This window comes from Caretta caretta, chromosome 10 (assembly GCF_965140235.1).
Source record: "Caretta caretta isolate rCarCar2 chromosome 10, rCarCar1.hap1, whole genome shotgun sequence".
In the NCBI taxonomy this organism is placed as follows: Eukaryota; Metazoa; Chordata; order Testudines; family Cheloniidae; genus Caretta; species Caretta caretta.
Genome location: NC_134215.1, coordinates 16,705,081 through 16,717,088, shown reverse-complemented (window position 1 = coordinate 16,717,088; position 12,008 = coordinate 16,705,081). Strand labels below are relative to the sequence as shown.

Here is a 12,008-nt window from a genome sequence, read left to right as displayed (position 1 = left end):
AGAAGTACACAGAACAACTTTTTCATTTGTTTGTTTGTTTATTTTCATGCTGTCACTCTTGGTGAAATAGGTTCTCGTCTTTGTAGCAATTTATAGTAAAAAGAATTGGTAAGTAAAGTCTTTGTTCAGGAAAGCACTTAAGAGCTTGCTTAAAATTAAATATATGCTTAAATGTTTTCAAGAATCAGGAATGCTCTCCTAAGGGTGCAGGAGACTTCTTCAGATATTCTGCAGATATAGTGGGACCAGGAACAGGGCCCTAGCTGTGTGGGGGACGACACAGACGGGGTAAGGGGGCCAAGGCTGGGCCTGCAGCTGGGGGTGGGTCTGGGGCCGGAGCTGGGAGTGGGTCCCAGCCGGACCGCAATGGGGGCTGGCAGCGGGGTCTGAGGCTGGGGACAGGGCAGAGCAGAGCTAGGGGCAGAGTGGGGCTGGGGCACTCCCTCCCTGCCCCATGGGGACTGTTCTGGCCCTGATGTGCCCCATGAACATTCTTCTATGCTACCCTAGGAGGGCACGCTCCACTGATTGGGGACCACTGGTCTAATTTCTAAGTAGCATGAAAGCTATGGGCTTTATCATTGAAGACTAATTCAAATATTTCATGTTCACTAAATAATGGGAGACATTTCTGTACACAATCTTAATGCCTACAACTACATTTACTCTGTTCTGCGAGGCAGCATCATTGGTAGTGCCCATAAAATAACTGGTGTCAGTGTCAGATGAGCTGGCATTTTGCTTGATGTTTTACTATGAAGCATAGAGAGACAAGGTGGATGAGGTAATATCTTTTATTGGACTAATTTCTGTTGGTGAGAGAGACAAGCTTTCAAGCCACACAGAGCTGAAGAAGAGCTCTGTGCATCTCCAAAGCTTGTCTCTCTCACCAACAAAAGTTGGTCCAATAAAAGATATTACCTCACCTATATTGTCTCTCTAAAAACCTGGGACCAACACAGCTACAACTACACTGAATACAACATAGGAATTGTATAATCCTTTCAACCTTTTTTCCTCTTCTTGTTGCATAACAGAATTACGATAGTAGCGATGTTTATCTACTGCTTTGTGAATCCCAAAAAGCTAAGAACATTCTCAGCAGCATCAAAGAAACTTTCCAGGGAAGGATTGGTGATTCAGTTATTGGTAGAGTACAAGATGTAAGTACAGTATTTGTTTTGTTTTCAGATAATCTGTGTATAGCACAGACATGCAGATCTCTGTATTAATGATCAGAATAGGGAAAACATATTATACTAACAGATCACAATGATAAATTTAAATGCTATTTACTGGCTGTACTTTGTAAGATCAGATAAATACTAACAAATGGTAAGGGAAAGCTTTGAATGGATCCTGAATGGAGTCATTCTGGGTACAATTATTTTGGTAAACTGAAATACTTACCAAAAAAGAGAGCAGCAGGGAAAATATTTTTAAAACATAGGATGTGGCCATAATGGACACCAAAACAAATGCTGGCCTACCTAAAAGCTAGCCTCATTCATAGAATCATAGAATCATAGAATATAAGGGTTGGAAGGGACCCCAGAAGGTCATCTAGTCCAACCCCCTGCTCAAAGCAGGACCAATTCCCAGTTAAATCATCCCAGCCAGGGCTTTGTCAAGCCTGACCTTAAAAACCTCTAAGGAAGGAGATTCTACCACCTCCCTAGGTAACGCATTCCAGTGTTTCACCACCCTCATAGTGAAAAAGTTTTTCCTAATATCCAATCTAAACCTCCCCCACTGTAACTTGAGACCATTACTCCTCGTTCTGTCATCTGCTACCATTGAGAACAGTCTAGAGCCATCCTCTTTGGAACCCCCTTTCAGGTAGTTGAAAACAGCTATCAAATCCCCCCTCATTCTTCTCTTCTGCAGGCTAAACAATCCCAGCTCCCTCAGCCTCTCCTCATAACTCATATGTTCCAGACCCCTAATCATTTTTGTTGCCCTTCGCTGGACTCTCTCCAATTTATCCACATCCTTCTTGAAGTGTGGGGCCCAAAACTGGACACAGTACTCCAGATGAGGCCTCACCAATGTCGAATAGAGGGGAACGATCACGTCCCTCGATCTGCTCGCTATGCCCCTACTTATACATCCCAAAATGCCATTGGCCTTCTTGGCAACAAGGGCACACTGCTGACTCATATCCAGCTTCTCGTCCACTGTCACCCCTAGGTCCTTTTCCGCAGAACTGCTGCCTAGCCATTCGGTCCCTAGTCTGTAGCTGTGCATTGGGTTCTTCCGTCCTAAGTGCAGGACCCTGCACTTATCCTTATTGAACCTCATCAGATTTCTTTTGGCCCAATCCTCCAATTTGTCTAGGTCCTTCTGTATCCTATCCCTCCCCTCCAGCGTATCTACCACTCCTCCCAGTTTAGTATCATCCGCAAATTTGCTGAGAGTGCAATCCACACCATCCTCCAGATCATTTATGAAGATATTGAACAAAACCGGCCCCAGGACCGACCCTTGGGGCACTCCACTTGATACCGGCTGCCAACTAGACATGGAGCCATTGATCACTACCCGTTGAGCCCGACAATCTAGCCAGCTTTCTACCCACCTTGTAGTGCATTCATCCAGTCCATACTTCCTTAACTTGCTGACAAGAATACTGTGGGAGACCGTGTCAAAAGCTTTGCTAAAGTCAAGAAACAATACATCCACTGCTTTCCCTTCATCCACAGAACCAGTAATCTCATCATAGAAGGCGATTAGATTAGTCAGGCATGACCTTCCCTTGGTGAATCCATGCTGGCTGTTCCTGATCACTTTCCTCTCATGCAAGTGCTTCAGGATTGATTCTTTGAGGACCTGCTCCATGACCTCCTCCATGCTTCATTAACATTTATTTCCATTTCCAACCTCCCTATGCCCTTGGTGAGGTTGGGAAAAAGAAAAAGGATATTTTCCTGTGCCTGTCTCTCCTTCTGTAAAGCACCTGAAGAATTTGCTGCACGGATTTATTGAGATGGAAATGCTTCTTGATCACATCTTTCTGTTGGCTTTGATTTGCGTAGAAGGAGCTATGTTGTCTTGTATGCCACATCTTTTTCTTTGCCACATACACGAGCCATCATGTACTTGCTGGGGGCCTGACAACCTAGAAACAGCTTAATAAATCATCTGTACTTACCACCCTTAATGTAAATGAGCTTAACAGCTCTATTTTTTAAAATTTAGATGCATATAAGATTTTTTTAAAAACAAAGTAAGCTTTTCTGTCTCGTAGGTAAAAGGGGCAATGCTGTGCAGGTGAATGGGCCCTCTCCTCCAGGGGATTTGGAGGCAGTTAAAGAGGACTTCCATCAGGTGTCACTAGGACTTTCTCATGGACTCTAGAAATGCCTGTCTCTAAGACAAGGGAAAACACCAGCTGATAGGAGCTTCTGCTTGTGTTTCTTTCTCTGGATATGTTTCACATCTCGCAGAATAGGATTTTTGACTAAATTTAACTCCATTCTTTTTAAGGAGATAACTCTTGAGCAGTTTATAGACATAATAAATGCTATGACAGCACTAGGGCAGAGCAACTCCAGTATGTATTTCTGCCAGCTCTGTAATTACCAGATGGAATCAAACCCACACTATAGTGTCTTTGAAGGCCATGCTTCTCCAAACTAGTTCCAGTGTCAGTCCAGAAACTTGTTGGCCACACAAGCTACAACAGTGAACCATCTGCATGATGTGTTCTCCATAAGCTCTAGTGTGCTCTGTAAAATTAGGATATATCCCTTTTTGAAAATTTATTTATATGTAACCCTTCTGCCAGGCGAAGCCATCAGCAACCGGGGCCAGGTTCAATATCTAGGGGTTTCTTTCCATCAATACAACACAGAACCAGCTCGAGCCCCCACCCAGTAACCTGGGAAAATTACACACCACCCCTGGGCGCCTCTGAGAGGCAATACTTCCCCACTTGCAAGCACAGAGTCTGAGTGTAGAAAAGAAACTTTTAATAAAAGGAGGGAAGTAACTTGGCGTTAATTTGGGAAAACACTGCAAACAGGGTTCATAAACATGTGCAAAAGTCCCTTTAATGTGCCTGTCCCTTCTCTGCACCCCTCTCACAGTTGCTGTGCTTGGTAAGTGCAGACCCAGAGTTCAGAGGTGCATCTGCACAGTTCACTTCCCACCCTGGGTAAAGGTAAGGAGGCACCTTAGGCTTCATTAGGAGCCACTCACCACTCACCCGCTTTCCCCTCCGCCAGCCACCCTGCTGGCCACTTGCTCTGCTCACCAACCACTTGTTCGCCAGCTGACTGTCAGTCACCTCCTGCTATCACCTGCCTCTCTGCTGTGACCTCTGCAAATCAGTTTCTTAGTGATTTTGAGCTCTTAGCAGCCTGGATAGAAACACAGTCACACCACAACTGATTTCAGCTCTGATTGAGCATTTAAAATAACAAAAGAGGCTCCTAATGAAGCCTATTTAGCTCTTTCTTTGAACTGTGGGGAGGAACAAGTCAAAACATTCTGGGGACTCCTAGGGAGAGTCTACACACCAGCTGGCTGGGACCCCTGTCCCCACCCCTCTTACTTTCACAGGGCTCTGGCATTCGAGCCCCTGGCTTAATGTGGTCCTTTCAGCTGAGGGTGACCCCCCCTCATTTGCGACTGGTTAAGCACAGTCCTGCTTCCCTGTATTCCTACAATAATTACATCATTGGTAACAGCATTTCATTACCCCTTCATTCAGTCCTAAAGTGATTTGTAACCCACACCAGCCAAAGTTGATTCCTTTGAGCAAAACACCACTCTATTTGCTGGATATCTCAGCAGAGCAGGAGCAAACTGTATTTACATAAATACACACAAAGTCTCTCCCCCTCCCAGCTAGCTGTCAGAGAAGCATTCATTCAGACCCTACTTTACATCTAGCTATCTCTATCTGTTTTGCAAATATAACACCTTGGAGCCCCTGTCCTGGATCAGGGCCCCATTGAAGCTGTTGAGCTTAAACTGACAGCTAAATATCCACAAGGAGATGTTAGAAAGACAGGCAGAGATTTTAATTTGGATAAAAGGAGACAGTAGAAAGGTAGATCTGTGTGTGGTCAGCATTGAGATGATAGTTGCAGAGGTGTTTTATTAATGTGATTACCCAGAGATAAATTGGAGAGGGAGATGAGAGAGGGGACCAAGGGCGGAGCCCTTTAGGACCCCACAGAAAGTTGGAGGGGAAGGATGAGGAGGATTCTCCAGATAAGACACTGAAAAAGCAATTAGAGAGGTAGGAGGAGAACCAGGAGAGGATGGAGTTAAAAAAGCTGAAGGAGGATAAAACTTCAAGAGAAAAAAGCATGGGTTGAAGGCAGCTGACAGGTTGAGGAGGATGAGTATGAAGTATTGGTCCTGAGCTTTGGCCCAGAAGAGGTCACTAGAGACTTTGTTGAGAGACTGATCAGAGGAGTGCAAGGGGCAGCAGCCAGACTAGAGAGGGTCCAGGATGGAATTAGAGGAGAGGAACTCCAGAAAGAAGTTGTAGACAATGCATTCAGTGAGCTTAGAGATGGAAAAGAGAAGGAGGGCTAGTTGGAGCAGCAAGTGGGGTCAAGGGAGACTGATGAGAGTAAATACATATTTCTGATGCAAAGGGAATAAACTTAACCTAAATTAAACCTAAGCCTACTTCTTTTCTGTAGTGTAAATAAATGCATGGAGACTGTTTAAGTGAAATGATGTACTTTGTTTGCAAGAAAGTATTAGCTGGGTGTGTTTTTAAACCATAACCATTTCTGTTTGACCAAAGAGTGTCAGATGTAGCAGTAGTGGAAACACATCTCAACGTAGTTGAGAGGAAACCCCTGTTCAGCAGCCAGAGGAGAAGATAATGTTGAGAAATTTAACTGTAATTTTGTTTCAATTTTTATAGAACAGTAAGATTTTAATAAGCATACTGGGGCAAAACTCTGCCCCATGGAGAACAAATCCAAATGGCTCCCTATTGTTGTAGAATTGGCCAGCAGGCACACTGGTCTTTGGACTGACATCTGGACTATTTTGAAGAAGCATGACTTTCTACACTACTGCACAGTGAGAGGCACCACTTCTGCTCCTTTTATATATTCTGTACAGCCCTTGATAGTTATGGAGGTGCTAAGAACATATATAGTTTTTGAGCCCTAGTGCTGCAGTAATAATATGCAATCCCATTGAAATCCACAGGTTTGCAGTGTGCCTAACACAATGTATGCAGTGGAATGCTCTACTCCAAAAGCTATTTTAAAAGGGATCATTGGAAATGTTATCTATGTTCAAAATATTTTTACAGCATTCTGCCAGTTTTTAGCTGTGCTACTAACTGGTACCTCACATTTTAGCATATGTAAAACTGCTGTGGGAAAATAATCTTGATACATTGGAGAATTGGTCTCAGATCAACAAGATTAAATTCAATAAAGACAAGTGCTACATTTAGGAAGGAAAAGTTGATACACAACTACAAACTGGGGAAAAACTGGCTTGGCAGTAGTATTGCTGAAAAGGATCTGGGGGTTATAATGGATCACAAATTGAACATGAGCCATCAATATGATACAGTTGTGAAAAAGGCTATTATAATTTTGGAGTCTATTAACAGGAGCATTGTATGTAAGACACAAGAGGTAAATACACCACTTGTACTCCGCACTGGTGAGGCCTTAGCTGGAGTATTGTGTCCAGTTTTGGGCACCACACTTTAAGAAGGATGTGGACAAATTGAAGAGAGTCCAGAGAAGGGCAACAAAATTAATAAAAGGTTTAGAAAACCTTACCTATGAGGAAAGGTTTAAAAAACTGGGCATATGTTAAGTCTCGAGGAAAGAAGACTAAAAAGACCTGAGAAGTCTTAAAGAGGACAGTGATCAATTGTTCTTCATGTCCACTGGAAACAGGACAAGAAGTAGTTAGTTTAAACTGCAGCAAGGGAGATTTAGGTTAGATATTAGGAAAAAATTGCTTATTATAAGCATAATTAAGTACTGGAACTGGTTACCAACAGAGGTTATAGAATCTCCATCACTGGAGGCTTTTAAGAAAAGGTTGGACAAACATCTGTCAGGGACGGTTTAAGTATACTTGGTCCTGCCTCAGTGTAGGGGACTGGACAAGATGACCTCACAAGGTCCCTTTCACCCCTACATTTGTATGCTTCTATGTTTTAAAATTGAGAAAACAATTATTGATATTTACATAAAGCATTTTAAAATCTGTCTAGATTTCCACAGAATTTACCAAGTTGACACCTGCTAGTTTCCTACCCAAGCCTCCGAAGCATGAAGGACCTCTTGTTATACAAATGCCAAGCTTCCTGGCCAAAACCTCAGCAGGCTGGTTAAAGACAAATGGATTGAAAGGTATTGCATATAAAAGAACTTAATGTGGTATGAAGCATGGATTACAAAATAAGTGTATATTTCATTTAGCATTTTCCTTGTTTGTTATAGCCAAGAAATTAAGCCTTTATCAAGTTTTGGCTCCTAACGCTTTTTCATCTGTGGAAGAATTTGTGCCTATTCTTCAGAAAACAGTGTCATCAACTCTGCATGAGGTAAATATTTGGGACCTGTTCCTCCTCCTTCATATTCCTTTATCTGTTACACAAGATTGTGATGACTAATTTTAATGTATGTTCACTTTCACAAAGCTGCAGCTCTTTCCTCTCCAGAACTCACTTTATTAACCAAGTGCTCTTTGCTTTTTAAACATCCTTAGGTAAAACCACTGACATGCCAAAGTCAGCCTGATGTCTGAGCTATGTTTGTAATTCTTCAAGGAAATATTTAAAATGTTTCTACAGTATTGCTGTGCCAATGCACCAAACTGTTTCTCGGGCAATTTAGATAAGTAACCACAGAAAACTGATTTAAAATGTTCAAAGCAGCACAGATGAGTTAGCCAGATATTATTCACCCATGTGTGGTAATTTTCCAAACCTCGGGCATTGTATTGTGGGATGAGTTAAGCCAGCTGGCTGAACTAGTGCAATTGCAAGGTTTGCAGCTTCCAATGCAGAGTAGAGTAAATAATTATAGACTGCACTGGTTCACCTGGATCTGAGCCAAAGACATCATCCAGGGTGTTGTAAATGACACTTTTTTATAGCCTGTTTCAGAGTAGCAGCCATGTTAGTCTGTATCCGCAAAAAGAACAGGAGTACTTGTGGCACCTTAGAGACTAACAAATTTATTTCAGCATAAGCTTTTGTGGGCTACAGCCCACTTCATCGGATGCATAGAATGGAACATATAGTAAGATAGATATAGATAGATATATACACACACACACAGATATGCAACTTATCTTATCCGCCTCCGCTTTGCTCAGCAGCCCCTTCTTATATGGGCCAGCCTGGCCCTGATTGGCTCATCCAATAAACCTTCCCCTAATTGGCTGGCCCTACAAGCCTTTTCCTTATTTGCCGCTTCCTGCGCAGCCTCCCCTTACATAACAGTGAGGGGCAGCCAGAACGGAGAGTCACAAAATATAGCAAAAGTCCCTAACGCCGTTCAGTAAATTGGGAGACACCAAGACGAAGGGGAAAATTCAGAAGGTGTAAGATGTAGCCCCACTTTTTTTTTCTTCAGGTCTGAGCATTTAAACAATAATGGGAATTTGGCTACTGAATATGTAATAGGAACAGAAGAATTATGAGTATGGGCTCAAATATAAGATATGAGACCAGGCATTTTGAAAATGCTAGGGAATGTTAGTCAGCAAGTTGTCTTAACTCCTGGGCTAAAACCATAATATCAGCTGTGTGCTGTAGTATTTTTCCAGCAAGAGAAAGATAAGGAATGGTTGAGACTTGTGTTGAGACCCAGGGTTTTGTGGGAATTTTAGCTGCCCAACTTTTTGTGAATCTGAAGCAGGAATGGATTCCTGTTCATTTACTGAATGTTTCTGACTAAAACCGAAAAAGAGAAAATCACAGTTGCTAAATGTGAACTAGTAAAAGCTGGTACAGAGGAAAACTTTAAGGGAGAAAGAGGTGAAAGCGAGCTCCCAGAGTTTCTGTTGGAGTTGTTCCAGTGCAGCAATATACATTTAAATAAAAAGCAGCAGAAAAGTCTAATTTGGGGGCGGAGGTTAGGAATCAAGGGTTGTTCTCATGCTGTCAAAGATATAGGTTATACTACACTGGTTCAGCACAAGATTGACACCGGGGGAAATCAACCCATTAAACAGACCCCATACCATGTACCAGTTGTGAAGAGAGAAGAGGTTCTTTAGGGCATTGTGGAAATGTTTCAGGAAGGAATAAATGAACTTTCAAACAGTCCTTACCCATATTTTTGATTAAGAAAAAAGATGGCGGAACAAGATTGTATGGGACTGTAGGAAACTAAATGAAGTTACTCTAAAGGATTGTTATCTGTCACCACAAAAAATGATACCCTGAATGCTGTAGCAGGTTTAATCTGGTTTTCCACATTGGATCTTAACAGTGGGTATTAGCAAGTGGAAGTGGATCTAAGAGATAGGGAAAAGACTGCTTCTTGAGTATTTGTCCACATGGATCCCACTCTAGCTGCACATGAGCCCCATGCACACACAATGTGTTGGCAAGCAGTGTCCATTGTGGCATGGCATTCATACAGTCTTGCACCCGCCCACACACACACGCATTTCCCCCCTTCCCCAAAGTGCATAAAGGACAGAAGGGACCCAACCACCTCTCAGTTTCTTCTTACTACCTGTGGCAGTGAGACAGAATTTAGCAGTGGGGTCTGCCTACTGCCCCATAGTTCTCAACTGTCAGTGTAGGATTAGTGTTAGATTAACACAGAACTAGTTTAGAGTGAGTTATTTCTTGTCACTCCTTTTTCCTAGCCTGTTGGCACAAAAGGTTTTGTGGTGGTGGTGTGTGAATGGGTGTACAAACCCCAGACTATGCAACTAGCTGTTCAGGAATTACTTTGGGCCCAGCCAGCCACACCCAACCACATCTGCAGCAGATGTTCTATTTGGTAGAGGAATTAAAAGACAGAAACAGCTAATTTGGGGGCAGACCTGGAAGAGAGCAGACCTGCAACCCATGGCTCCTGCAGTGGAGAACAGAGGGAAGGCCAATATCTCTAATCTAACTGCCCCAAAGGGCCCTTCTGAGGGAAGGGAGGACCAACTCCAGAAACACAGAGGGAAGAATTCCCCTATCCCCCACAGATGAACCTTGGACATTGGTAATCCCTTTTTATCTTTCTTGATTTGGACTATCTCAGGAGGGGAAAGCCTTGGACTGAGCTGGCCCCCAGGTTGGGGTAGGGGCAGAGATAGGAAGTGACCCAGGGATGGCAGCCTTAAGCCGCCTCAGTAGCCAGACTGCTGGTAGCCCCAAAGGACCCTGGGTCAGAGCCTGGTGGAGTGGGAGGGCCCAGGCTCCCCTACCAAACCCCTGCCAGTCATGGGTCACAGCCCTGACCACTAGGCCACGCTTCCCAACCAACCCCCGAGTGAGGACCGTTACATTGTGTTTTGACTTTGGGGAGGGGCGGCCGGGGTGGGTGTTTTGTTTTTGTTTAAAGATAGCATTACTACTGAGGCATTAGCCTCACGTGTGAGACGGTGTCCAGGGTTTAAGTCCTGCCCTTCATGTAAAGCAGCAATGCCCTGAAATAATGGGCATTCTAAATGCTTTTTTTGCCTTAGAGAAGGACACATTCTGGACAAGTGCCCCATCTGCAGATCAAAACATGCTCAAAAGCTAAGGTGCTCGACAAACATTTTACTCGGAGCATTCAGTGAAGAGTGTGTCTGATTTGGAGAACTGTGGGTTGAAAGATGTGGCTGGTGTTTGCAGCAGCATTTGGCTAGTGCTCTGTTTAATCGGGGATGTTAACCTTAGTACTCTAGGTCTCTTCAGTTACCAAAAGACCTTACATTTTCTAAAGGTAGTGATGGTGCAGCACAGGCCTGTGTGGGTCAGTCAGTTGCTCTAGCTATATGTGGGAGAGAAGAGCAGACATCTAAGACCATGACTGAGCACCTACCACCATCCCCAGTATAGTCTAAGAGGAAGTCAAAGAATTATCATACATCTGACCTGCACCTCAGTTGTACTCTATAACAAGAGATGGATTTTTCAGCCCTGGCACTGTACCATTTGAGGTCTGTTGCCAAACCTCCTACATCAGTACTAACTACAGTGGTTCTGTCAGTTCCAGAAATCTTGGTACCACATAGAGAAATGAGATCTACATTAATCCCCATAGTATTAGTGCCTCCAATATCGCCTCCTTCAGTGCAATCGACCTCTGCTCTGGCTACATTTGCAACATCTGGATTTAACTATTGCACTGGAACCTAACCTTCTAAACATGACACCATTACCAACATCTACAAAGCCTCTGTCAGTACCTAGGGTACTGATAAGGAAGATTTAACTTCGTCCAGCCTCATCAGCACCCAATATCTATATCTCAGGGAGAATTGTCTAGAACCTCCCAAAGTTCTTCAGAGATTAGGTTTACTCTTTGGAGTCTTTTTCATTAGCTTATAGCAGAAGTCCTTCTTTCATGGCAGATACTGCCTGAGTAAATCCATGAGCAGGAATCAGAGAAGGTCACATCAGGATGTTGTTCTTGCTGTGAGAGACATGGATCATGGATCAGGCAAAATGCAGACTCCCTGGATTCCTCCACCATGATTTCATATGCCATATCCTTATGGTCACAGAATCATAGAATATCAGGGTTGGAAGGGACCTCAGGAGGCCATCCAGTCCAACCCCCTGCTCAAAGCAGGACCGATCCCCACCTAAATCATCCCAGCCAGGGCTTTGTCAAGCCTGACCTTAAAAACTTCTAAGGAAGGAGATTCCACCACCTCCCTAGGTAACACATTCCAGTGTTTCACCACCCTCCTAGTGAAAAAGTTTTTCCTAATATGGTATGCTGTCTTGGTCTTATTGGGTATCTTGAAATCCTCAACCTCATTATCTGGGACCATATTTTTTGAGCACGCCCTCCACACCTCATCCAGGAATAGATGGCCTCCCCTACAGTTGAGCC

General features: G+C 43.5%; 1 protein-coding gene across 9 annotated transcripts in view; it reads left to right on the top strand.

The window, feature by feature from the left end:
- Positions 1–12,008, top strand: part of VWA3A (von Willebrand factor A domain containing 3A) — a 64,805-nt gene that overhangs the window by 12,814 nt on the left and 39,983 nt on the right. For all 9 annotated transcript variants that reach the window (XR_007358731.2, XM_048866086.2, XM_075132714.1 and 6 more), the window contains 3 exons: positions 1,038–1,163; positions 7,217–7,355; positions 7,446–7,549. Coding sequence is in view for 8 of the 9 variants with exons in the window: in XM_048866086.2 (XP_048722043.2) it covers positions 1,038–1,163; positions 7,217–7,355; positions 7,446–7,549 (369 nt within the window). In the remaining variant the exon portion in view is untranslated. The remainder of the gene's footprint in view (positions 1–1,037; positions 1,164–7,216; positions 7,356–7,445; positions 7,550–12,008) is intronic.